General features: G+C 48.1%; 1 protein-coding gene across 4 annotated transcripts in view; it reads right to left on the reverse strand.

Moving 5' to 3' along the window:
* LOC109901580 (disabled homolog 1-like) overlaps window positions 1-24,757 on the reverse strand; it is a 98,570-nt gene that overhangs the window by 39,517 nt on the left and 34,296 nt on the right. For all 4 annotated transcript variants that reach the window (XM_031785909.1, XM_031785907.1, XM_020497578.2 and 1 more), the window contains exon 2: window positions 4,510-4,776. In XM_031785909.1, the coding sequence (XP_031641769.1) occupies window positions 4,510-4,576 (67 nt within the window). In that variant the 5' untranslated portion in view covers window positions 4,577-4,776. The remainder of the gene's footprint in view (window positions 1-4,509; window positions 4,777-24,757) is intronic.

A 24,757-nucleotide genomic window follows, 5' to 3' on the forward strand; every position in this document is an offset into this window, starting at 1 on the left:
CCCACCCCCACACACTGGATACTACCCCCCCACCCCCACACACTGGATACTACCCCCCACCCCCACACACTGGATACTACCCCCCACCCCCACACACTGGATACTACCCCCCACCCCACACACTGGATACTACCTCCCACCCACACACACTGGATACTACCCCCCACCCCCACACACTGGATACTAACCCCCCACCCCCACACACTGGATACTACCCCCCCACCCCCACACACTGGATACTACCCCCCACCCCCACACACTGGATACTACCCCCCACCCCCACACACTGGATACTACCCCCCACCCCCACACACTGGATACTACCCCCCACCCACACACACTGGATACTACCCCCCACCCCCACACACTGGATACTACCCCCCACCCCCACACACTGGATACTACCCCCCACCCCCACACACTGGATACTACCAGACACACACTGGATACTACCCCCCACCCCCCACACACTGGATACTACCTCCCACCCACACACACTGGATACTACCCCCCACCCCCAACACACTGGATACTACCCCCCACCCCCACACACTGGATACTACCCCCCACCCCCACACACTGGATACTACCCCCCACCCCCACACACTGGATACTACCCCCCACCACACACACTGGATACTACCCCCCACCCACACACACTGGATACTACCAGACACACACTGGATACTACCCCCCCACCCCCACACACTGGATACTACCCCCCACCCACACACACTAGACTCTACCCCCAAAGACACACACCCGCACACACTCACAATGGACTCTACCTACACATACACACACTGGACTCTACCCCCCCAAAGACACGCACGCACGCACACACACACACAGGACTTTACCCAACACACACACACACAGGACTCTACCCAGCCACACACACTGCACTCTACCCACATACACACACTGGATGCTACCCACCCACACACAAACTGGACTCTACCCACACACACACTTGACTCTACCCACCTCTCCCCATACACACACCGGACTCTACCCCCACAAACACACGCACACTGGACTCGAACACCCCAAACACACACAGAGTAGCAGCAGCGTAAATGAAGATTGTATGCGAGTGTGTGTAGAGTCAGTATAAATGTGTGTCCATGTTATGTGTGTATTGGAGTGTCAGTGTGCTTGAGTGTGTAGAGTCCTGTGAGTGTGTAGAGTCCTGTGAGTGTGTAGAGTCCTGTGAATGTGCAGAGTCCTGTGAGTGTGTAGAGTCCTGTGAGTGTGTAGAGTCCTGTGAGTGTGTAGAGTCCTGTGAGTGTGTAGAGTCCTGTGAGTGTGTAGAGTCCTGTGAGTGTGTAGAGTCCTGTGAGTGTGTAGAGTCCTGTGAGTGTGTAAAGTCCTGTGAGTGTGCATAGAGTGAGCTCAGATAGTCGTGTATACATGTAGCCATGCTGTTAGGATGAATGGAATTGACTTCCTTCAAACTGCACACAGAGACATAAAAATGGTATCTATGAGTTCATCTGACTCTGGGTAAGTATTCCAAAATACCAAAGTATCTCTTGAAGACATGTGGAGATTACACACTGGGACAAGGAGAGGTTGAAAATGACAGTGAATATACCTGCCAGCTGATCTGCGCATTCTCTGAGAACGTGCCCTGGAACGCGGCCTTGTGAGTGTTGACCTGATTAAAGACCTTACTCACGTCGGCCTCGGACAGTGAGATCCCCTCGTCCTCTGGTTTGATGGGGGCCCTCACTCACGGTATGGTGTTGTTATTGTCGAAGTGTGCATAAAATGTGTTGAGTGTATCGTGGTAGAGAGGCATCGTTGGTTTGTGTGTGGGTGAGAATATGTGCGTGACATATGGGACGTTTCGATATGTGCAAATTCTGTGCGGAGAGCAACTGTTGCTATGGAGATGAGTTACTGGTGCGGTCAAACAACCACATGAACAGTCTGGGGGAGACCACTACACACACACAAACTTTAGTTCATCAGTCTAACCTCATCTTATGGTGTGCAGGAGACCTGGGTTTGAGGTTGTTGATTACATAGGCACACATCACAAAATAATTGTCTCTCTCTCTCTCTCTCTCTCTCTCTCTCTCTCTCTCTCTCTCCTCTCTCTCTCTCTCTCTCTCTCTCTCGCTCTCCTATCCTCTCTCTCTCTCTCTCTCTCTCTACTCTCTCTCTCTCTCTCTCTCTCTCTCTCTCTCTCTCTCTCTCTCTCTCTCTCTCTCTCTCTCTCTCTCTCTCTCTCTCTCTCTCTCTCTCTCTCTCTCTCTCTCTCTCTCTCTCTCTCTCTCTCTCTCTCTCTCTCTCTCTCTCTCTCTCTCTCTCTCTCTCTCTCTCTCTCTCTCTCTCTCTCTCTCTCTCTCTCTCTCTCCTTTCTTTATTGGCATGGGAAACATGTGTTAACATTGCCAAAGCAAGTGAGGTAGATAATATATAAAGTGAATTAAACAATAAAAATTAACAGTAAACTTTACACATACAGAAGTTTCAAAACAATAAAGACATTACAAATGTCAAATTATATACAGTGTTTTAACAATGTACAAATGGTTAAAGGACACAAGATAAATAAATAAGTGTAAATATGGGTTGTATTTACAATGGTGTGTGTTCTTCACTGGTTACCCTTTTCTCGTGGCAACAGGTCACAAATCTTGCTGCTGTGATGGCACACTGGAATTTCACCCAGTAGATATGGGAGTTTATCAAAATTGGATTTGTTTTCGAATTCTTTGTGGATCTGTGTAATCTGAGGGAAATATGTCTCTCTAATATGGTCATACATTGGGCAGGAGGTTAGGAAGTGCAGCTCAGTTTCCACCTCATTTTGAGCACATAGCATGTCTTGTCTTGAGAGCCATGTCTGCCTACGGCGGCCTTTCTCAATAGCAAGGCTATGCTTTTGTTTTCTCATGATTTGGTTGGGTCTAATTGTGCTGCTGTCCTGGGGCTCTGTAGGGTGTGTTTGTGTTTGTGAATCGAGCCCCAGGACCAGCTTGCTTAGGGGACTCTTCTCCAGGTTCATCTCTCTGTAGGTGATGGCTTTGTTATGGAAGGTTTGGGAATCACTTCCTTTTAGGTGGTCATAGAATTTAACGGCTCTTTTCTGGATTTTGATAATTAGTGGGTATCGGCCTAATGCTGCTCTGCATGCATTATTAGTGTTCTACGTTGTACACGGAGGATATTTTTGCAGAATTCTGCGTGCAGAGTCTCAATTTGGTGTTTGTCCCATTTTGTGAAGTCTTGGTTGGTGAGCGGACCCCAGACCTCACAACCACAAAGGGCTATGGGCTCTATGACTGATTCAAGTATTTTTAGCCAAATCCTAATTGGTATGTTGAAATTTATGTTCCTTTTGATGGCATAGAATGCCTCTCTCTCTCTCTCTCTCTCAGAGAGGTCATTTAGAGGTCTGAACATTAGAGATACAGTAAATGTTTCCACAGTAGAGAGCTAGGAACAGAACGAGAGAGGCAGCAGATAGGAGGCAGCAGCCTGCAGTCATAGTGATGTTGGCAGCCATGGGATCCCCCATTTAGGCTTAATGGTCCTCAGCTGTCCCACTGTCACTGTTTTATTATCACCCGGAGTGTGTGTCCACTGTAACAGCTTTATCACCCTCTCTGGCAGCCTGCGATTGTAACAGCATACTAACTACCAGCCCAGCGAGGGAAGAGGGGAACGGAGGGGGTAGACAGCTCTCATTTATTAGGCCTGAAAACACTACTGAAACAAAGATAGGGAGGGGGGAGAAAGTGAGAGAGAGGGGGGTAGGGACAGAGAGGTGAAGATAGAGATGGAGGATAAAGAAGGAGAGGTTAATTGTATAATAGGTTTCTGAGTCAGTCCTCTATATGGAGTAGCAGACTGGATCTGAAACCTCAAAATACATGGAGATCATGGATCATGGAGGTTGCTTTAACTGACCTGGAAGACTTCACCTGGTCTTTCAGGTGGGTTTAAAGCAACACCCTGCGACTCTCCGGGAACAGGGTTGCCTACCCCTGAACCCCTAACACTGTTTCTACAGGGTTCACAGGAGACAGACTGGCTCTGGGTGGAAAGCAGTTGGAACAAATACAATTGCATTTGTCTTTCATTGACCTCAGATGTGTGTTGTGTGTGGGGGGATGTGTAAGTGGGAACACAACAATGTGTGTTTACCTCCATAATGTGTTGTGCCAGTGTCAGTGACAGAGTGCCCGCTTTGGGACTCACACCTACTGTTTAGTGAATCACTGTGACTGATGGGCTGGGTTTGGGGGTGAGGACACATGGGTACGGATCATTTCAGAGCCATCTGTCTGGTGCTGAGAGAGATGGGCACACACACTGGCATCACCTCTGCCCCGACACCTGTACCCATACACCTGTTACCTACAGCTCAACACCTGCCTTTGCACCTGAAGATGAACGATCAAATGACAGCACCGTAACACTTAACACAGGTAAGCATGAAGGCATAATGAAGGCCTTATGAAGCATTATGAAGCCGTTATGAAGCATTATTACCTTTCCTCCTGGAGTCTCTCCTGACGCTGGGCCTGACAGCTGGCTGTAGCTCAGCCTCTGTTGACATTATCAGGCTCCGCTCCGCCGGCCCAACGGCCGGTTCGATCCGGTTCTGCTCCGGTCTGGCTACGAGGGTCCACTTCACAACGTCAGCGTCGATTGCGTGCGTGTTTGTGAGGGCGCCGTGTGTGTGTGTGGGCCCACAGGCTCATGGGAGAAGAAGGGGCTCTAGCCCTGACACAACATCCCACACACACTTACAGAGAGCTGGGGAAAAAAAGAGGAGAGGGAGAGAAAGGGAGAGAGAGAGATAAGCAAGGAGAAAGGGAGAGAGAGATAAGCCAGGAGAGAGGGAAAGAAAGGGAGAGAGAGAGATAAGCAAGGAGAGAGGGAGAGAAAGGGAGAGAGAGAGATAAGCAAGGAGAGAGGGAGAGAAAGGGAGAGAGAGAGATAAGCAAGGAGAGAGGGAGAGAAATAAGCAAGGAGAGAGGGAAGAGAGAGATAAGCAAGGAGAGAGGGAGAGAGAGATAAGCAAGGAGAGAGAGAGAGATAAGCAAGGAGAGAGGGAGAGAGAGATAAGCAAGGAGAGAGGGAGAGAAAGGGAGAGAGAGAGAGATAAGCAAGGAGAGAGGGAGAGAAAGGGAGAGAGAGAGATAAGCAAGGAGAGAGGGAGAGAAAGAGAGAGAGAGATAAGCAAGGAGAGAGGGAGAGAGAGATAAGCAAGGAGAGAGGGAGAGAAAGGGAGAGAGAGAGATAAGCAAGGAGAGAGGGAGAGAAAGGGAGAGAGAGAGATAAGCAAGGAGAGAGGGAGAGAGAGATAAGCAAGGAGAGAGGGAGAGAAAGGGAGAGAGAGAGATAAGCAAGGAGAGGGAGAGAAAGGGAGAGAGAGAGAGATAAGCAAGGAGAGAGGGAGAGAAAGAGAGAGAGAGATAAGCAAGGAGAGAGGGAGAGAGAGATAAGCAAGGAGAGAGGGAGAGAAAGGGAGAGAGAGAGATAAGCAAGGAGAGAGGGAGAGAAAGGGAGAGAGAGAGATAAGCAAGGAGAGAGGGAGAGAAAGGGAGAGAGAGAGATAAGCAAGGAGAGAGGGAGAGAAAGGGAGAGAGAGAGATAAGCAAGGAGAGAGGGAGAGAGAGATAAGCAAGGAGAGAGGGAGAGAGAGATAAGCAAGGAGAGAGGGAGAGAAAGGGAGAGAGAGAGATAAGCAAGGAGAGAGGGAGAGAGAGATAAGCAAGGAGAGAGGGAGAGAAAGGGAGAGAGAGAGATAAGCAAGGAGAGAGGGAGAGAAAGGGAGAGAAAGGGAGAGAGAGAGATAAGCAAGGAGAGAGGGAGAGAAAGAGAGAGAGATAAGCAAGGAGAGAGGGAGAGAGAGATAAGCAAGGAGAGAGGGAGAGAAAGGGAGAGAGAGAGATAATCAAGGAGAGAGGGAGAGAAAGGGAGAGAGAGAGAGAGATAAGCAAGGAGAGAGGGAGAGAAAGGGAGAGATAAGCAAGGAGAGAGGGAGAGAGATAAATAAGCAAGGAGAGAGGGAGAGATAAGCAAGGAGAGGGAGAGAGAGATAAGCAAGGAGAGAGGGAGAGAAAGGGAGAGAGAGAGATAAGCAAGGAGAGAGGGAGAGAAAGGGAGAGAGAGAGATAAGCAAGGAGAGAGGGAGAGAAAGAGAGATAAGAGAGAGATAAGCAAGGAGAGAGAGATAGAAAGGGAGAGAGAGAGAGATAAGCAAGGAGAGAGGGAGAGAAAGAGAGATAAGAGAGAGATAAGCAAGGAGAGAGGGAGAGAAAGGGAGAGAGAGATAAGCAAGGAGAGAGGGAGAGAAAGGGAGAGAGAGAGAGATATAAGCAAGGAGAGAGGGAGAGAAAGAGAGAAGGGAGAGATAAGCAAGGAGAGAGGGAGAGAAGAGAGATAAGGGAGAGATAAGCAAGGAGAGAGGGAGAGAAAGGGAGAGAGAGAGATAAGCAAGGAGAGAGGGAGAGAAAGAGAGAGAGAGAGATAAGCAAGGAGAGAGGGAGAGAAAGGGAGAGAGAGAGAGATAAGCAAGGAGAGAGGGAGAGAAAGGGAGAGAGAGATAAGCAAGGAGAGAGGGAGAGAAAGAGAGAGAGAGAGATAAGCAAGGAGAGAGGGAGAGAAAGAGAGAGAGAGATAAGCAAGGAGAGAGGGAGAGAAAGGGAGAGAGAGAGAGATAAGCAAGGAGAGAGGGAGAGAAAGGGAGAGAGAGAGAGATAAGCAAGGAGAGAGGGAGAGAGAGAGATAAGCAAGGAGAGAGGGAGAGAGAGATAATCAAGGAGAGAGGGAGAGAGAGAGATAAGCAAGGAGAGAGGGAGAGAGAGAGAGATAGTTAGTGCATGTATAATTTTGCAGCAGCACATCAATACAGAAGCTCCTCCAGGAACACTATGGAGGAGACAGGGGTGATATTAGACATCCTTCCTCCTTCTTAACCGTCTGTCCTCAACCCTCATGCCCTAATGCCCACATGTACTCTTTGTCTATCTGTCTCCTGTCAGTTGATAATTGTCCATAATGGGGAACACAGGAAACCCACAGCATTCCTACCGACAGACCATTCCTACCGACAGACCATTCCTACCGACAGACCATTCCTACCGACAGACCATTCCTACCGACAGACCATTCCTACCGACAGACCATTCCTACAGCCAGAACACAAACAGAAGCAGGCACATGCACACGCACAAACGCAAGCCAGAAACCGCTGACAATATTCTTTATCTGAGTGAAACATGCTGGATATGTACTGTACTGTATGAGTCACTCCAATTACTGCTATTATGATCTCTCTGCCTCTGCAGAATGAAGGGAGAGGGACCAGAGCGCTAGAGAGGGAGGAGAAAGGACACTAATGCAACCTCCAGCATATTCCCTCATCTTTCTTTCTTACTCTCCCTTTTCTCTCTACTAACTGAAAATAGCTTCAGCTAGATATCCTTTATTTCTAACAGACTTTCCTTCATTTCTAACAGACTGTACTTCATTTCTAACAGACTGTCCTTGTTTCTAACAGACTGTCCTTCATTTCTAACAGACTGTCCTTCATTTCTAACAGACAGTTCTTCATTTCTAACAGACTGTCCTTCATTTCTAACAGACTGTCCTTCATTTCTAACAGACTGTCCTTCATTTCTAACAGACTGTCCTTCATTTCTAACAGACTGTCCTTGTTTCTAGCAGACTGTCCTTGTTTCTAGCAGACTGTCCTTCATTTCTAGCAGACTGCCCTTTATTTCTCGCAGACTGCCCTTTATTTCTAGCAGATTGTCCTTGTTTCTAGCAGACTGTCCTTCATTTCTAGCAGACTGTCCTTCATTTCTAGCAGACTGTCCTTCATTTCTAGCAGACTGTCTCTCATTTCTAGCAGACTGTCCTTCATTTCTAGCAGACTGTCCTTCATTTCTAGCAGACTGTCCTTCATTTCTAGCAGACTGTCCTTCATTTCTAGCAGACTGTCCTTCATTTCTAGCAGACTGTCCTTATTTCTAGCAGACTGTCCTTTATTTCTAGCAGACTGTCCTTATTTCTAGCAGACTGTCCTTTATTTCTAGCAGACTGTCCTTATTTCTAGCAGACTGTCCTTATTTCTAGCAGACTGTCCTTATTTCTAGCAGACTGTCCTTATTTCTAGCAGACTGTCCTTATTTCTAGCAGACTGTCCTTTATTTCTAGCAGACTGTCCTTATTTCTAGCAGACTGTCCTTATTTCTAGAAGACTGTCCTTAATTCTAGAAGACTTCTAGAAGATCTGTCTGGTAATATTAACATATGTTTGTAAGTGTTGAAACCACCCTTCTCCTTGGGCGAAAGGCAGTGTGTTTATGAGTGTGCGCATGCCTGCGGTGCTTGTGTGTGTGTGTGTGGGGCTGGGTCTAGTCATGCTGTGTGTGTGTGTGTGTGGGGGGGGGGGGATCTGGTGGATTTCACTGGAGAAAGACAGATATTTCTAATCTAGGCTAAGATACCCTGAGGGAGAAACCACAGATTTCAGAGAGAGGAGGAAGATATTCAGCATGTTGTCCTATGACGGTGGCTCAGCATTAACATATCGCACAATTAAGAAGCATAACAATAAAAACAACAACACTTACAACAAAACAACCACCATTAACAACAGTCCTGAATACTGCAATGTTCGCTGATTTGGACCGTTCTGTTTTAGTTTGAATGTAAACCATGAAGGAGAAAGGACCATAAGTTGGTCCCTGGTATAAAAAGGTTGAGAACTCTGTTCTACTGTATGAATCAGCTGTCCTTGTTATCCTGGTTTGAGCTGAGAGAGGGAGACATGAACATGGCTTAGTGTGTCTGCAGAACGAGAGGAGAGCAGGACGGGGAGAGGAGGACAGGGGGAGGAAACGAGAAGTGAATTGGAAGCCAGTAAGTGGGGCGCAGCCAACAATTGTGTGTCTGTGTGTCTGTGTGTGTGTCTGTGTGTGTGTGTGTGTGCGTGCATAAACCGGGGCCTGTCAAGAGGAGCTTAATGCCCAAAAATCATCTGTTTCTACAGGCACACAGAGAGATGGAGGAGGGAAGATAGCAGGGGCAAACCATGCACAGTCTATTCTCTTTCTGTTCCTGGTCAATGTAAATGTCCCCTCTTTCACTCTCTCTCAGGTTAATTGTGTTCTGTCCATCAGGCTCAGGGCGAAATTAGCATCTACACTCAACCAGCCACTCAGTTCTCTACGAATAATAAACTACCTTTCTCTCATTATTCTCCTCTCTCTCCCCTTTCCTTCCCCTCTCTGTGTTCATAATTCCTCTTTCTCTCTCTCTCTGTGTGTTCATAATCTCACCCACTTCCTCTCTCCCCCCTCTTGCTCTCTCCCTCCCCCCATGCTGGGAGTTTTATGGAGTTTGAGTGTTTGGTGTGGAGAGCTCTGTCCTAACTTAAATGTCTGTAAATGTAAATGTTTCTATGGTGGAGGGTTAATGCACTGTTTGTTTTAGCGGTACCCACTGGGAGGAAGAGGACAGAGTTTTAGTTTCCTGGGGGTTTGGCATGGATTCAGGTGTGTTCCTGAGAATGGAATTAAGATGGAGGAGTTTCTGCCTGCTGTCGGTGAACAGGTAGGAGCTAAATTTATACATTCCGCTTCCAGAATGAATAAAGCTGTCGCTGTGTTCATGAAACTAGTCAATTTGGTGGGTAGGCTCATTGCTAGTGGAATAGTTCGAAGGGGTGTCTTGGTGCCAGTTGATTCTCTTTCTACCCCCTCGACCAGGGTGGTAGTTGCAAATGTCCCTCCGTTTACTATGGATGATCAAATCAGGAAAGAACGGAGTTGTTTTGGTAAGTTTGCTAGTGGGTTTGTGTACAGTTTGCAGATTTTCAGGCAGATGCCGTCAAGCATGTTGTTTCGTTCCGGAGGAAAGTGTTCATGTTTCTGAATAACAATGAGCAACAGCTAAATGTGCATTTTAAAGTGAGGCATGGGGAGGGGCTCTACGCAGGGTTTGCCATCACAGATAGTCTACGGTGCTTTGAGTGTGGGGATTTGGGGCATAAGAGCTTTGCGTGCCCACATAAAGGCCATAGACAAGGTGAGGGTACAAGTGCCAGTGAGGGAAATCGAGGTCAACGTGCAATAGGCTATAAAACACAGGTAGCAGAGGCAGTCATGCTAGTCATGCTAGTCATGCTACAGATGGTGGGGTAGATGAGGCTGGGCCTAGTCATGCTACAGATGGTGGGGTAGATGAGGCTGGGCCTAGTCGTGCTACAGATGGTGGTGTAACTGAGGCTGGGTCTAGTCATGCTACAGATGGTGGTGGAGTTGAGGCTAGGCCTTGTCATGCTACAGATGGTGGGTTAGATGAGGCTGGGTCTAGTCATGCTACAGATGGTGGGGTAGATGCGGCTGGGTCTAGTCATGCTACAGATGGTGGTGTAGATGAGGCTGGTTCTAGTCATATCATGGATGGTGTTGTAGATGGGGCTGGTTCTAGTCATATCATGAATGGTGTTGTAGATGAGGCTGGTTCTAGTCATATCATGGATGGTGTTGTAGATGAGGCTGGTTCTAGTCATATCATGGATGGTGTTGTAGATGAGGCTGGTTCTAGTCATATCATGAATGGTGTTGTAGATGAGGCTGGTTCTAGTCATATCATGAATGGTGTTGTAGATGAGGCTGGTTCTAGTCATATCATGAATGGTGTTGTAGATGAGACTGGTTCTAGTCATATCATGGATGGTGTTGTAGATGAGGCTGGTTCTAGTCATATCATGGATGGTGTTGTAGATGAGGCTGGTTCTAGTCATATCATGGATGGTGTTGTAGATGAGGCTGGTTCTAGTCATATCATGGATGGTGTTGTAGATGAGGCTGGTTCTAGTCATATCATGGATGGTGTTGTAGATGAGGCTAGGCCTAGTCGGTGGAGGACGGTGTCATGTGGAAGAGGAAAAAGGGGGAGAAGAAAGGAGGTGGGAGGGAAGAGGTTGGTGTGGTCAAAGGCATGGGGGGGGGTGGCCCCGACTTAAGAGAAAGGGCAGGTGGTCAGGATGGGAGATGGAGATGAGGAGGAGAAAAGTGAGTCTGAGGAAGAGGACGATGAGGAGGATTTATTTTCAGACTCCTCCTCAATGGGTTCAGAGCTGCCAGCCAGTCAGGCAGAGGGGTCAAAGTATACAGTGAGGGGCCTCCCGGGTGGCGCAGTGGTTAAGGGCTCTGTACTGCAGCGCCAGCTGTGCCACCAGAGACTCTGGGTTCGAGCCCAGGCTCTGTCGTAACCGGCCGTGATCGGGAGGTCCGTGGGGCGACGCACAATTGGCCTAGCGTCGTCCGGGTTAGGCCGGTAGGGAAATCCTTGTCTCATCGCGCACCAGCGACTCCTGTGGCGGGCCGGGTGCAGTGTACGCTAACCAAGGTTGCCAGGTGTTTCCTCTGACACATTGGTGCGGCTGGCTTCCGGGTTGGATGCGCGCTGTGTTAAGAAGCAGTGCGGCTTGGTTGGGTTGTGTATCGGAGGACGCATGACTTTCAACCTTCGTCTCTCCCGAGCCCGTAGGGGAGTTGTAGCGATGAGACTAAAATACTAAAACAATTGGATACCACGAAAAGGGGGAGAAAAGGGGGTAAAATTGAAACACCCCAAAAAAGTATACGGTGAAGGAACTGTCAAGGTTCCTAAATGAGACTAAGGGGAAAAAAGTTCATCTTGAGGCTTTTTTTTGCAAACCGGTAAAGTTTGTAAGATCAGTAAAACACACTATTTCACCCAGGAAACGGTTTAGGAAGTGGGTTACAACAGTGGGTACAGGTCTACCTTCAGACACTGTTTAGATGAATAGTTTCTTTCTGGCACTGACGCTTTTTGAGCTTTGCTATTGGTCTCTTTCTCTGATGGCTTTTCTCCCACTTCTTATGGAGACTCTTCAGGTAGGCTAGCTCAATATAAATGGAGCCAGAGATGCGGGAAAGAGGAGTGTGTTGGGTGAATATGTAAAACAAAAAAAAGTACAGGTGTTGTTTCTTTCGGAGATGCATAGTGATTTGGTGAATGAAGTCAATTGGGGGCTCTGGTGGAAAGGGGCAGATGTGCTAAGCCATGGGACAAATGTTAGTGCAGAGGTGGCAGTCTTTTTGTACCTAGTCTGTCTATAAAAATGTACTCTGCAAAGGAGGTGTGTAGGGGTAGACTGCTTGTAGTAAAAGCAGGGTTTTGTCTTTATAAATGTGTATGCGCCTAACACAGGGAGAGAGAGGGGACTTCTATTTGGGTGTCTTAGAGAGGAACTCTCACAGGTAGCGCCTGATGAGACGCTGCTGGTCGGCGGGGACTGGAACTGCATAATTAATTTCATGAAAGACAGAAATGGGGAGGAGCCTCCTTCAGGCTCAGTGGGTGTGTTAAGGGACATCATTAATCAGTTTGACCTAATGGATATTTGGGTAGGGTGAGTGCAGCCCGGCTTGATCAATTAGAGCAATAGGTTGTTCGGCGCAACCATTCTCCCGGTATGTTTTTCGCATCATCACAACCATGGTCCGGCTGTCTATTTCACCAGGGCCTCGGCAGGCATCCTATTGGAAGTTTAATGTAAAGCTCTTACAAGATGCCACTTTTTGCTCAGCTTTCCAGGGGAAGGTGGGGGCAGTGAAGTGAGGAGTATGAGTCTCTGAGTCAGTGGTGGGATTTGGGAAAAGTACACATGCAGCTTTTCTGTCAACAGTATACAGCTCTCTCATCCTCAGAGGCTAGGAGAGTTTTAGGGGAACTCGGGTGTAGTATTAGTGAGATGGAGGTAGAGCTGGTGGGGCAAGGCAATGTAGGCCTCCAGGCTAATTTAGCTGAATTACGTAGGGACCTGGGCAGTTTTTTCCAGGTTAAAGCAAAGGGAGCACTTGTAAGAGCTAGGTTCTCCATCCAAGGAGATGGATGCTCACAGCTCCTTCTTCTTTGGTTTGGAAAGACAGAGCAGTGAAGCTAAGGGTATGCATTGTCTACGTCTGTCTGATGGGCGGGTGACCTCTGTGGTGGGGGAGATACGGGAGTGGACTGGAGTTTTATACTGTGTTTTATAGGGCAGAACTGTGTGACCCTATGTGTGCTCAGGTTTTGTTTGCAGAACTCCCTAAACTCTCTCTGGCACAGGGATTAAATGGACATTCTCCTGTTGTCCCATGAACTGGCAAAGGCAGTAACCCAGATGTCCCCCAGCCGGCACCGGGTGTCGATGGACTCCCAGTGGAGTTCTATAAAAAAAGTCTGGGGAATAATTGGACTGGATTTCTTTTGCGTGTTGTGTGAGTGCGTTGGGGTACACACACACACAACCACCATAATCTGACCCTAGCAGCAAAGCACAGAAAAATGTCACAGTGATGCGAATAACTCCAATTTATTGTACCTACCAGCTACTACACCTCTCCTGAGAACACCAGAAACCACATGATTGTAGAATACTACCACACAACCGCTACACTGCTGTACCCAGCCCAGAGGGGGGGAAAGAGAGAGACAGACACCACACTGTCCAGGGAGAAAGGAGGAGAGGAGAGATGGAGGAGAGGAGAATGTCTGGGACTGTTAATTGGGGACTCATTTGGCCTACCAGGTATCCAATCCAGGTAGTCTGTGTGTCTCCAGACTGTGTTAGCCCACTGAACGAAAGTCTGTGTTGGATCTGAGAGCTGATGTGGGTCTTCCAACATGGTAGTGGCAAAGCAGCAAGCGTCACATTCACATTGTCAGCATCAATTTGTATTTGTATTTATTAAGGATCCCCATTAGCTGCTGCCAATCATTATTCTGAAGACATAAATATCCTGCCTCATCAGTTTTAGGACCACTATTGTTTTCACTATATATTTTACCTCATGGGGATGTCATTCGAAAACATAATGTTAACTTTCACTGCTATGCGGATGACACACAGCTGTACATTTCAATGAAACATGGTGAAGCCCCAAAATTGCCCTCACTAGAAGCATGTGTTTCAGACATAAGTAAGTGGATGGCTGCAAACGTTCTACTTTTAAACTCGGACAAAACAGAGATGCTTGTTCTAGGTCCCAAGAAACAAAGAGATCTTCTGTTGAATCTGACAATTAATCTTAATGGTTGTACAGTCATCTCAAATAAAACTGTGAAGGACCTCGGCGTTACTCTGGACCCTGATCTCTCTTTTGAAGAACATATCAAGACCATTTCAAGGACAGCTTTTTTCCATCTACGTAACATTGCAAAAAACAGAAACATTCTGTCCAAAAATGATGCAAAAAATGTAATCCATGCTTTTGTCACTTCTAGGTTAGACTACTGCAATGCTCTACTTTCCGGCTACCCGGATAAAGCACTAAATAAACGTAGTTAGTGCTAAATACGGCTGCTAGAATCCTGACTAGAACCCCAAAAAATGATCATATTACTCCAGTGCTAGCCTCCCTACACTGGCTTCCTGTCAAGGCTAGGGCTGATTTCAAGCTTTTACTGCTAACCTACAAAGCATTAAATGGGCTTGCTCCTACCTATCTCTCTGATTTGGTCCTGCCGTACATACCTACACGTACGCTACAGTCACAAGACGCAGGCCTCCTTACTGTCCCTAGAATTTCTAAGCAAACAGCTGGAGGCAGGGCTTTCTCCTATAGAGCTCCATTTTTATAGAATGGTTTGCCTACCAATGTGAGAGATGCAAACTCGGTCTCAACCTTTCAGTCTTTACTGAAGACTCATCTCTTCAGTGGGTCATATGATTGAGTGTAGTCTTGCCCAGGAGTGGGAAGGTGAACGGAAAGGCTCTGGAGCAACAAACCGCCCTTGCTGTCTCTGCCTGGCCGGTTCCCCTCTTTCCACTGGGATTCTCTGCCTCTATTACAGGGGCTGAGTCACTGGTTTACTGGGGCTCTCTCATACCGTCCTTGGGAGGGGTGCGTCACCTGAGTGGGTTGAGTCACTGATGTGATCATCCTGTCTGGGTTGGCGCCCCCCCCCCCCTTGGGTTGAGCCGTGGCGGAGATCTTTGTGGGCTATACTCAGCCTTGTCTCAGGATGGTAAGTTGGTGGTTGAAGATATCCCTCTAGTGGTGTGGTGTCTGTGCTTTGGCAAAGTGGGTGGGGTTATATCCTTCCTGTTTGGCCCTGTCCGGGGGTGTCCTCGGATGGGGCCACAGTGTCTCCTGACCCCTACTGTCTCAGCCTCCAGTATGTATGCTGCAGTAGTTTATGTGTCGAGGGGCTAGGGTCAGTTTGTTATATCTGGAGTACTTCTGTCCTATTTGGTGTCCTGTGTGAATTTAAGTGTGCTCTCTCTAATTCTCTCTTTCTTTCTCTCTCTCGGAGGACCTGAGCCCTAGGACCATGCCTCAGGACTACCTGACATGATGACTCCTTGCTGTCCCCAGTCCACCTGGCCGTGCTGCTGCTCCAGTTTCAACTGTTCTGCCTTATTATTATTTAACCATGCTTGTCATTTATGAACATTTGAACATCTTGGCCATGTTCTGTTATAATCTCCACCCGGCACAGCCAGAAGAGGACTGGCCACCCCACATAGCCTGGTTCCTCTCTAGGTTTCTTCCTAGGTTTTGGCCTTTCTAGGGAGTTTTTCCTAGCCACCGTGCTTCTACACCTGCATTGCTTGCTGTTTGGGGTTTTAGGCTGGGTGTCTGTACAGCACTTTGAGATATCAGCTGATGTACGAAGGGCTATATAAATTGATTTGATTTGATTTGATCACACGGTATCTTGATTCTTGATCCAAGATGGCGTAGCAGTCAGACGTGTGTTTTTGTCTTGTTCCGTCCCGTGTACATACCGCTTTTCTTCATATATATTTTAATCTCACTTTCCTTCTACGGACTGAATATACTCTCCTGCAACCCGCCTCACCCAATGTGGTACGGATCTGTTATTGTTTTACTTTAGAACCGGAACCCCCATCAGAAGCTAGTCAGCTAACTTGCTACCAGCTAGTAGTCAGTTAGCCACTGCTAGCGGTCCTCACCGTTAACTCGGACATCAGCCAGCCTCAACCCGATCAATTCCTGCCAGTCTGTAAGCGCGATATCAACCCAGAGCATATCGGACTGATTTTTCTCTACCACATCTCCGGATTCCTACCGCAAGCTCTGGACCTTTACACCGGATCATCGCAGTTAGCTAGCTGCTATCAGAGTAGCTACTCCTGGCTAACGTCTCTGTCTCGAAGCAAGTTCCAGTTAGCCTGGAGCTAGCCTCAAGCTAGACCCATCTCCCGGCTAGCCAAGGAGGTCCACCAAACAATTCTTGGGCTACAATACCTCTTTTGCCAATTGGCCTGGACCCTTTACTGCCGACACGGAGCCCCACCGATCCATCACGACTGGTCTGCCAACGTATCCGTCCGAGGTGGTTTCAACAGGCTATTCCAATGTGACGTCACCGGATGCCCATCTGCTATCCCCGGCCCGCTAGTTGTCTGAATCGCCGTGTCTCCAGCTCGCCTAGCATAGCAGCAACTACGGAATTGGCTCCCTGACTCATCTAGTGCTACTCATTGGACCCTATGATCACTCGGCTACACATGCCTCTCCCGAATGTCAATATGCCTTGTCTATTGCTGTTTTGGTTAGTGATTATTGTCTTATTTCACTGTAGAGCCCCTAGCCCTGCGCTATATGCCTTAGATAGCCCTTCTGTTCCACCCCCCATACATGCGGTGACCTCACCTGGTATAACTGGTGCCTCTAGGGCCAAAACCTCTCTCATAGTCACTCAATGCCTAGGTTTACCTCCACTGTACTCACATCCTACCATACCCTTGTCTGCACATTATGTCTTCAACCTATTCTTCCGCGCTCCTTTTACTCTCTGTTCCAAACGCACTAGATGAGCAGTTCTTACAGAATTTAGCCAAACCTTATCCTACTCCTCCTCTGTTCCTCTGGTGATGTAGAGGTTAACCAGGCCCTGCAGCCCCCAGAACCACTCCCATTCCCCAGGTGCTCTCATTTGTTTACTTCTGTAAACATAAAAGCCATGGTTTCATGCATGTTAACATTAGAAGCCTCCTCTCCAAGTTTGTTTTATTCACTGCTTTAGCAGCCCTGATGTCATAGCCGTGTCTGAATCATGGCTTAGGAAGGACACCAAAAATTCTGAAAATTCCATCCCTAACTTTAACAGAGTTGCAATCTACTGCAGAGACAGCCTGCAGAGTTCTGTCATACTATCCAGGTCTGTGCCCAAACAATTCAAACTTTTACTTTCAAAAATCCACCTTTCCAGAAACAAGTCTGTCACTGTTGCTGCCTGTTATAGACCCCCTTCAGCCTCCAGCTGTGCCCTGGACACCATATGTGAATTGATTGCCCCCCATCTATCTTCAGAGTTCGTACTGTTAGGTGACCTAAACTGGGAAATGCTTAACACCCCGGCCGTCCTACAATCTAAGCTAGCTAGATCTCACACAAATCATCAAGGAACCTACTAGGTACAACCCTAAATCCGTAACCATGGGCATGGCCCTCTTAGATATTATCCTGATCAACTTGACCTCCAAATACACCTCTGTTGTCTTCAACCAGGATCTCAGCGATCACTGCCTCATTGCCTGCCTGCGTAATGTGTCCGTGGTCAAACAACCACCGCCTCATCACTGTCAAACGCTCCACCCTGCTGATCCTCAACACTGGGGCCCCACAAGGGTGCGTTCTGAGCCCTCTCCTGTACTCCCTGTTCACCCACGACTGCGTGGCCATGCACGCCTCCAACTCAATCATCAAGTTTGCGGCCGACACCACAGTGGTAGGCTTGATTACCAACAACGACGAGACGGCCTACAGGGAGGAGGTGAGGACCCTCAGAGTGTGGTGCCAGGAATATAACCTCACACTCAACGTCAACAAAACTAAGGAGATGATTGTGGACTTCAGGAAACAGCAGAGGGAACACCCCCCTATCCACATCGATGGGACAGTAATGGAGAGGGTAGTAAGTTTTATGTTCCTCGGCATACACATTGCAGACAAACTGAATTGGTCCACCCATAGAGACAGCATCGTGAAGAAGGCGCAGCAGCGCCTCTTCAACCTCAGGAGGCTGAAGAAATTTGGCTTGTCACCAAAAGCACTCAAACTTCTACAGATGCACAATCGAGAGCATCCTGTCGGGCTGTATCACCGCCTGGTACGGCAACTGCTCCGCCCACAACTGTAAGGCTCTCCAGAGGGTAGTGAGGTCTGCACAACGCATCACCGGGGCAAACTACCTGCCCTCCAGGACACCTACACCACCCGATGTCACAGGAAGGCCATAAAGATCATCAAGGACATCAACCACCCGAGCCACTGCCTGATCACCCCGCTATCATCCAGAAGGCGAGGTCAGTACAGGTGCATCAAAGCTGGGACCGAGAGACGGAAAAACAGCTTCTATCTCAAGGCCATCAGACTGTTAAACAGCCATCACTAACATTGAGTGGCTGCTGCCAACACACTGACACTGACACTGACTCAACTCCAGCCACTTTAATAATGGGAATTGATGTAAAATATATCACTAGCCACTTTAAACAATGCTACTTAATATAATGTTTACATACCCTACATTACTCATCTCATATGTATATACTGTACTCGATACCATCTACTGCATCTTGCCTATGCCGCTCTGTACCATCACTCATTCATATATCTTTATGTACATATTCTTCACACACACACACACACACACACACACACACACACACACACACACACACACACACACACACACACACACACACACACACACACACACACAGCGTGAATGATTAGGACATTCCCATTCTGAATTGTTTCACACTCAGTGTTTGAGCACCCTGTCCTCGGGAGGACTGTCACGTGAGTGTGTGTCGTTGTGTGTGTGTGTGAGTAGGTAATGATGGTGTACTAACGCAGAGTCCCACCTTGCCACAGAAAACCCTCTCGTGGCCATCCATCATACTACCACTGCTAATGATAGTCATACATACTACTGATGGGGAGGGGGGAGAGAGAAGCAGCCAGCATGAAGAGAGGAGTAAATGTGCTGCCACAGACAGGTGGAGTGAAGGAGTGTGTCTGTGTGACTGGAATAGGCAATCAGACCCCCACCTCCCTCCCTTACACACTACAGTAATTACAATCAAATCGCATTTGTCATGTGCGCCAAATACAACAGGTGTAGACCTTACAGTGAAATTATTACTTACAGGCTCTAACCAACAGTGCATTTTTTAGGTTAAAAAAAGGTATTAGTTGAACAATAGGTAAGTAAAGAAATAAAACAACAGTAAAAAGACAGGCTATATACAGTAGCGAGGCTACATACAGACACCGGCTAGTCAGGCTGATTGAGGTAGTATGTACATGAAGATATGGTTAAAGTGACTATGCATATAGGATTAACAGAGAGTAGCAGTAGCGTAAAAGAGGGGTTGGCGGGTGGTGGGTGGTGGGACACAATGCAGATAGTCCGGGTAGCCAATGTGCGGGGGCACCGATTAGTCGAGCTAATTGAGGTAGTATGTACATGAATATATAGTTAAAGTGACTATGCATATATGTTAAACAGAGAGTAGCAGCAGCGTAAAAGAGGGGTTGGGGGGGCACACAATGCAGATAGTCTGGGTAGCCATTTGATTACCTGTTCAGGAGGCTTGGGGGTAAAAACTGTTGAGAAGCCTTTTTGTCCTAGACTTGGCACTCCGGTACCGCTTGCCATGCGGTAGTAGAGAGAACGGTCTATGACTGGGGTGGCTGGGGTCTTTTAAAATTTGTATGGCCTTCCTCTGACACCGTCTGGTATAGAGGTCCTGGATGGCAGACAGCTTAGGCCCAGTAATGCATCGGGCCGTACGCACTACCCTCTGTAGTGCTTGGGGTCGGAGGCCGAGCAATTGCTGTACCAGGCAGTGACGCAACCAGTCAGGCAGGATGCTCTTGATGTTGCAGCTGTATAACCTTTTGAGGATCTGAGCACCCAAGCCAAATCTTTTTAGTTTCCTGAGGGGGAATAGGCTTTGTCGTGCCCTCTTCACGACTGTCTTGGTGTGTTTGGACCATTCTAGTTTGTTGGTGATGTGGACACCAAGGAACTTGAAGCTCTCAACCTGCTCTACTACAGTCCCATCTATGCTCGGTCCTCCTTTTCCCATAGTCCACAATCATCTCCTTTGTCTTGGTTACGTTGAGGGATAGGTTGTTATTCTTGCACCACCCGGCCAGGTCTCTGACCTCCTCCCTATAAGTTGTCTCATCGTTGTCGGTGATCAGGCCTACCACTCTTGTGTCGTCTGAAAACTTAATGATGGTGTTGGACTCGTGCCTGGCCACGCAGTCGTGGGTGAACAGGGAGTACAGGAGGGGACTGAGCACGCACCCCTGAGGGGCTCCAGTGTTGAGGATCAGCGTGGCAGATGTGTTGCTACCAACTCTCACCACCTGGGGGCGGCCCGTCAGGAAGTCCAAAACCAGTTGCAGAGGGAGGTGTTTAGTCCCAGGTTCCTCAGCTTAGTGATGAACTTTAAGGGCACTATGGTGTTGAACGGTGAGCTGTAGTCAATGAATAGCATTGTAGGTGTTCCTTTTGTCCAGGTGGGAAAGGGCAGTGTGGAGTGCAATGGAGATTGCATCATCTGTGGATCTGTTTGGGCGGTATGCAAATTGGAGTGGGTCTAGTGTTTCTGGGATAATGGTGTTGATGTGAGCCATGACCAGCCTTTCAAAGCACTTCATGGCTACGGACATGAGCGCTACGGGTCTGTAGTCATTTAAGAAGGTTGCCTTAGTGTGCTTGGGCACAGGGACTATGGTGGTCTGCTTGAAACATGTTGGTATTACATACTCAATCAGGGACATGTTGAAAATGTCAGTGAAGACAAATTACAGTTGTCAGCACATGCCCAGAGCATGGTAATCCGTATGGCATGATAATCCATCTGGCCCCAAAGCCTTGTGAATGTTGAAGGTCTTACTCACGTCAGCTACGGCGAAATGAGGGAGAACTGATTTAAGTTTCCCTGCATTAAAGTCTCCGACCACTAGGAGCGCAGCCTCTGGGTGAGCAGTTTCCTGTTAACTTATTTCCTTATATAGCTGAATGAGTGTGGTCATGGTGCAAGCATCCGTCTGTGGTGGTAAATAAACAGCCACTAGAAGTATAGCTGAAAATTCTCTAGGCAAATAGTGTGGTCTGCAGTTTATCATAAGATACTCTACTTTAGGCGAGCAAAATCTAGAGACTTCCTTAGATTTCGTGCACCAGCTGTTGTTTACAAATATGCACAGACCGCCCCCCCCCTCGTCTTACCGTGCTGTTCTATCTAGCCGGTGCAGCGTATATCCTGCTAGCTGAATATCCATGTCATCATTCAGTCACGATTCCGTGAGACATAAGATGTTACAGTTTTTGATGTCCCGTTGGTAGGATATTCGTGATCGTACCTCGTCTAAATTATTGTCCAATGATTGCACGTTGGCAAGTAATATTGACGGTAATGGCAGCTTCCCACTCGCCTTCTGCGGATCCTTACAAGGTACCCCGCTCTGTGTCCTCTGTACCTGCGTCTCTTTCTCTTGCCAATGACGGGGATGTTGGCCTTGTCGGGTGTTCGGAGTATGTCCTGTGCGTCCTGCTTGTTGAAGAAAAAAATCTTAGTCTAATCCGAGGTGAGTGATCGCTGTCCTGATATCCAGAAGCTCTTTTTTGCCGTTAGATACAGTGGCAGAAACATTATGTACAAAATAAGTTACAAATAACACGAAAACCCCCCATATAATAGCACAATTGTTTGGGTGCCCGTAAAACTGCTGCCATTTCTTCCTGCACCATTTTCTACAGTGTCCGTTGTAAACAGTCCTCCAGAGAGGAAGGATCATAGCTTGCTGGTTCCTGTTATAAAAAGGCTGAGAAACATTGATCTAAAATCCTCCATCCCCTTCTCTCCTTCCTCCTCCCATTTACTCCCCAAATCTCCCACAGAGGTGAAAGAGAAACACTGTGGTGAACTTTCTACCTCTACCTTTTTCTCTCTTCTTCCCTCTCTCCCTCGGCTACCGTCTGTACAGTAACAGGTGTGTGTGACTGATGTGTTCCCTGTAGCACTGCCTGCAGCAGCACTGTCTCTATTCTCTCTACATCTAATATCTCCTCTCTCTATCGCTTTCTCTCGGCTGGTTCTGCGACTCGAGGACTGGTGTGAATTGTGTTATTGGAGGCGGGCTGTGTGTGTGTGTGTGTGTGTGTGTGTGTGTTTGCCAGCCATGTAGCACTCTCTGTGGTGGAGTTTTATTAATTAGTGCCACCTGAGTGTCTTGAGTCTGTGTGTGTGTGTGTGTGTGTGTGTGTGTGTGTGGTCTTCTCCGTGCACATCTCGTTAGTCTCACAGGTGAGTAATTAAACACACCGAAACACCTGGATCTGTTTCTCCTCTCCTCTCCTCCCTCGTTCCTTCCCTCCATCCTCCCATCCGTCTAGCCCTTCCTCGTTGCTCCCTCCTGTCATCTTAGTTAGAGCCACACCCCTGAGATCTCCCTGGTCCAATCACAACACAGGCACAGGATGGCTCCTCCTCATTGAGATGTCACCAGTCAATACTGACTCTAACCTTTAACCTCCTCCTCCCTCTTCCTCTTCTCTCTCCTGTCGTCTCCCCTCCTTTAGTCTCTCCTCTCATTTCTCCTCCTCTCTCCTGTCTCTCTCTTCCTCTCGCCTCCTCCTCTTCTGTCCTATCCTCTCTCTGACTCTTAACTACTCTTAAATTCTCTCCTTTCCATCTCCACCTATCCTCTCCTCATCTCCATCTCCATCTCACATCTCCACCCCCACATCTCCATCTCCACCTCACATCTCCACCTCCACATCTCCACCTCACATCTCCACCTCACATCTCCACTCCACATCTCCACCTCCACATCTCCATCTCCACATCTCCACCTCACATCTCCACCTACACATCTCCACCTCCACCTCCACATCTCCACCTCCACATCTCCACCTCCACATCTCCACCTCCACATCTCCACCTCCACATCTCCACCTCCACATCTCCACATCTCCACTTCTCCACCTCCACCTCACATCTCCATCTCCACCTCCACCTCACATCTCCATCTCCACCTCACATCTCCACAGCTCCACCTCACATCTCCATATCCACCTCACACCTCCACATCTCCACCTCCACATCTCCACCTCCACATCTCCACCTCCACATCTCCACCTCACAACTCCATCTCCATCTCCACCTCACATCTCCACCTCACATCTCCACCTCACATCTCCACCTCCACATCTCCACCTCCACATCTCCACATCTCCACCTCCACATCTCCACCTCCCCATCTCCACCCCTCCATCTCCACCTCTCCATCTCCACCTCTCCATCTCCACCCCTCCATCTCCACCTCTCCATCTCCACCTCCACATCTCCACCTCACACCTCCATCTCCCCATCTCCACCTCTCCATCTCCACCCCTCCATCTCCACCCCTCCATCTCCACCCCTCCATCTCCACCCCTCCATCTCCACCTCTCCACCTCCACCTCTCCATCTCTCCATCTCCACATCTCCTTTCCTCTCTTATCCGTTTGTATATACTGTACGTGTATACAATGTGCATCTGGAGGAAACATGTACACATGCACAGAAGATTCAACAGAAACCGCTGTACAACTCTGAAGGCCACATTCAAAGCTACTGCCTGTATATCTGAGCTGTCTTATACACAGCAGGAGACACAATGCAGACTAAACTGGTGTTCCCTGTTTTGAAGGAGGAGAAATGCTACTGTACAGACCCTGAGGACATGAGGGATGGAAGAAGGGATGGAGTGAGAGATGGCGGAGTGGAGGGGGTACAGGGTTAGGGTTATGTTACGGAAAGGGAGGATAAGAGGCAGAAGTCAGACTAATAAGACAGAGGTCACAAAAGACAAGAGAGAGAGAGAATCCTCTGGAGGGAAGTCCATTCCTTTGGCCCAGCCAGCAAGCTCACTCTCCCTTTTTTCTTTCATTTCTTCATCCCCCCCATCTCCCCCTCTCTCTCTGTCTTGCAGCCAGCAGAAGCTCTCCTCTGGGACATGTAACAAAACCAGCCCCTCCAGTCCCCCCTCCTCTCAATGAATACATTATCTTTTGTGTTCTTGAATAAAGAGAAAATGGCAAAATAACAGCCACCTCTCTCCTCTCTACACAGTAGGATAAAAGGACTGAAAGGACTGAATAAAAACAGGAATTAGAATGTAGTTTCTAAACCTTTGTTTTACTCTTCCCTCCGACACTTTTTAATGTCATACAGAGCATGTAATACCTCTGGGGTCTACCAGGGCACAGCGCAGGGTGTGTGTGTGTGTGTGTGGGCAGGAGAGGGGGTACTCTGGGCTAAATGAGGATGTAGGAAAACATGAGTTAATTAACGTGTTAATGTGCAGTGACTCCTGTGTACACTACTAGGTCTCAGAGAGAGGGAGGAAGAGGAGGAGGGAGGTGGAAGGGGAGAATAAAGGAGAGGAAGAAGATGAAGGTGAGACATTGTATTCCACCTCCCTCCCTCTCTCTATCCCTCTGTAATGTAGTGTGTATGATGAGCTGAAATGGTACCTGGTATGACTCAGTGAGAGAATCTCCACTTCAAACTAGAGACTCTCTGAAGCATCAATAAGGGCAGAGAGAAACAGAGAGAGGGGGGAATACTTCACTCCTTCCTTGACATCTCCTTCTCCTTTTCCCTTGCTCTCTCTCTAGCTGCCTACATTTGAGTCATTAGAAGAATATTGCATATATCTCT

Source organism: Oncorhynchus kisutch, linkage group LG13 (genome assembly GCF_002021735.2).
Source record: "Oncorhynchus kisutch isolate 150728-3 linkage group LG13, Okis_V2, whole genome shotgun sequence".
Lineage (NCBI taxonomy): Eukaryota > Metazoa > Chordata > Actinopteri > Salmoniformes > Salmonidae > Oncorhynchus > Oncorhynchus kisutch.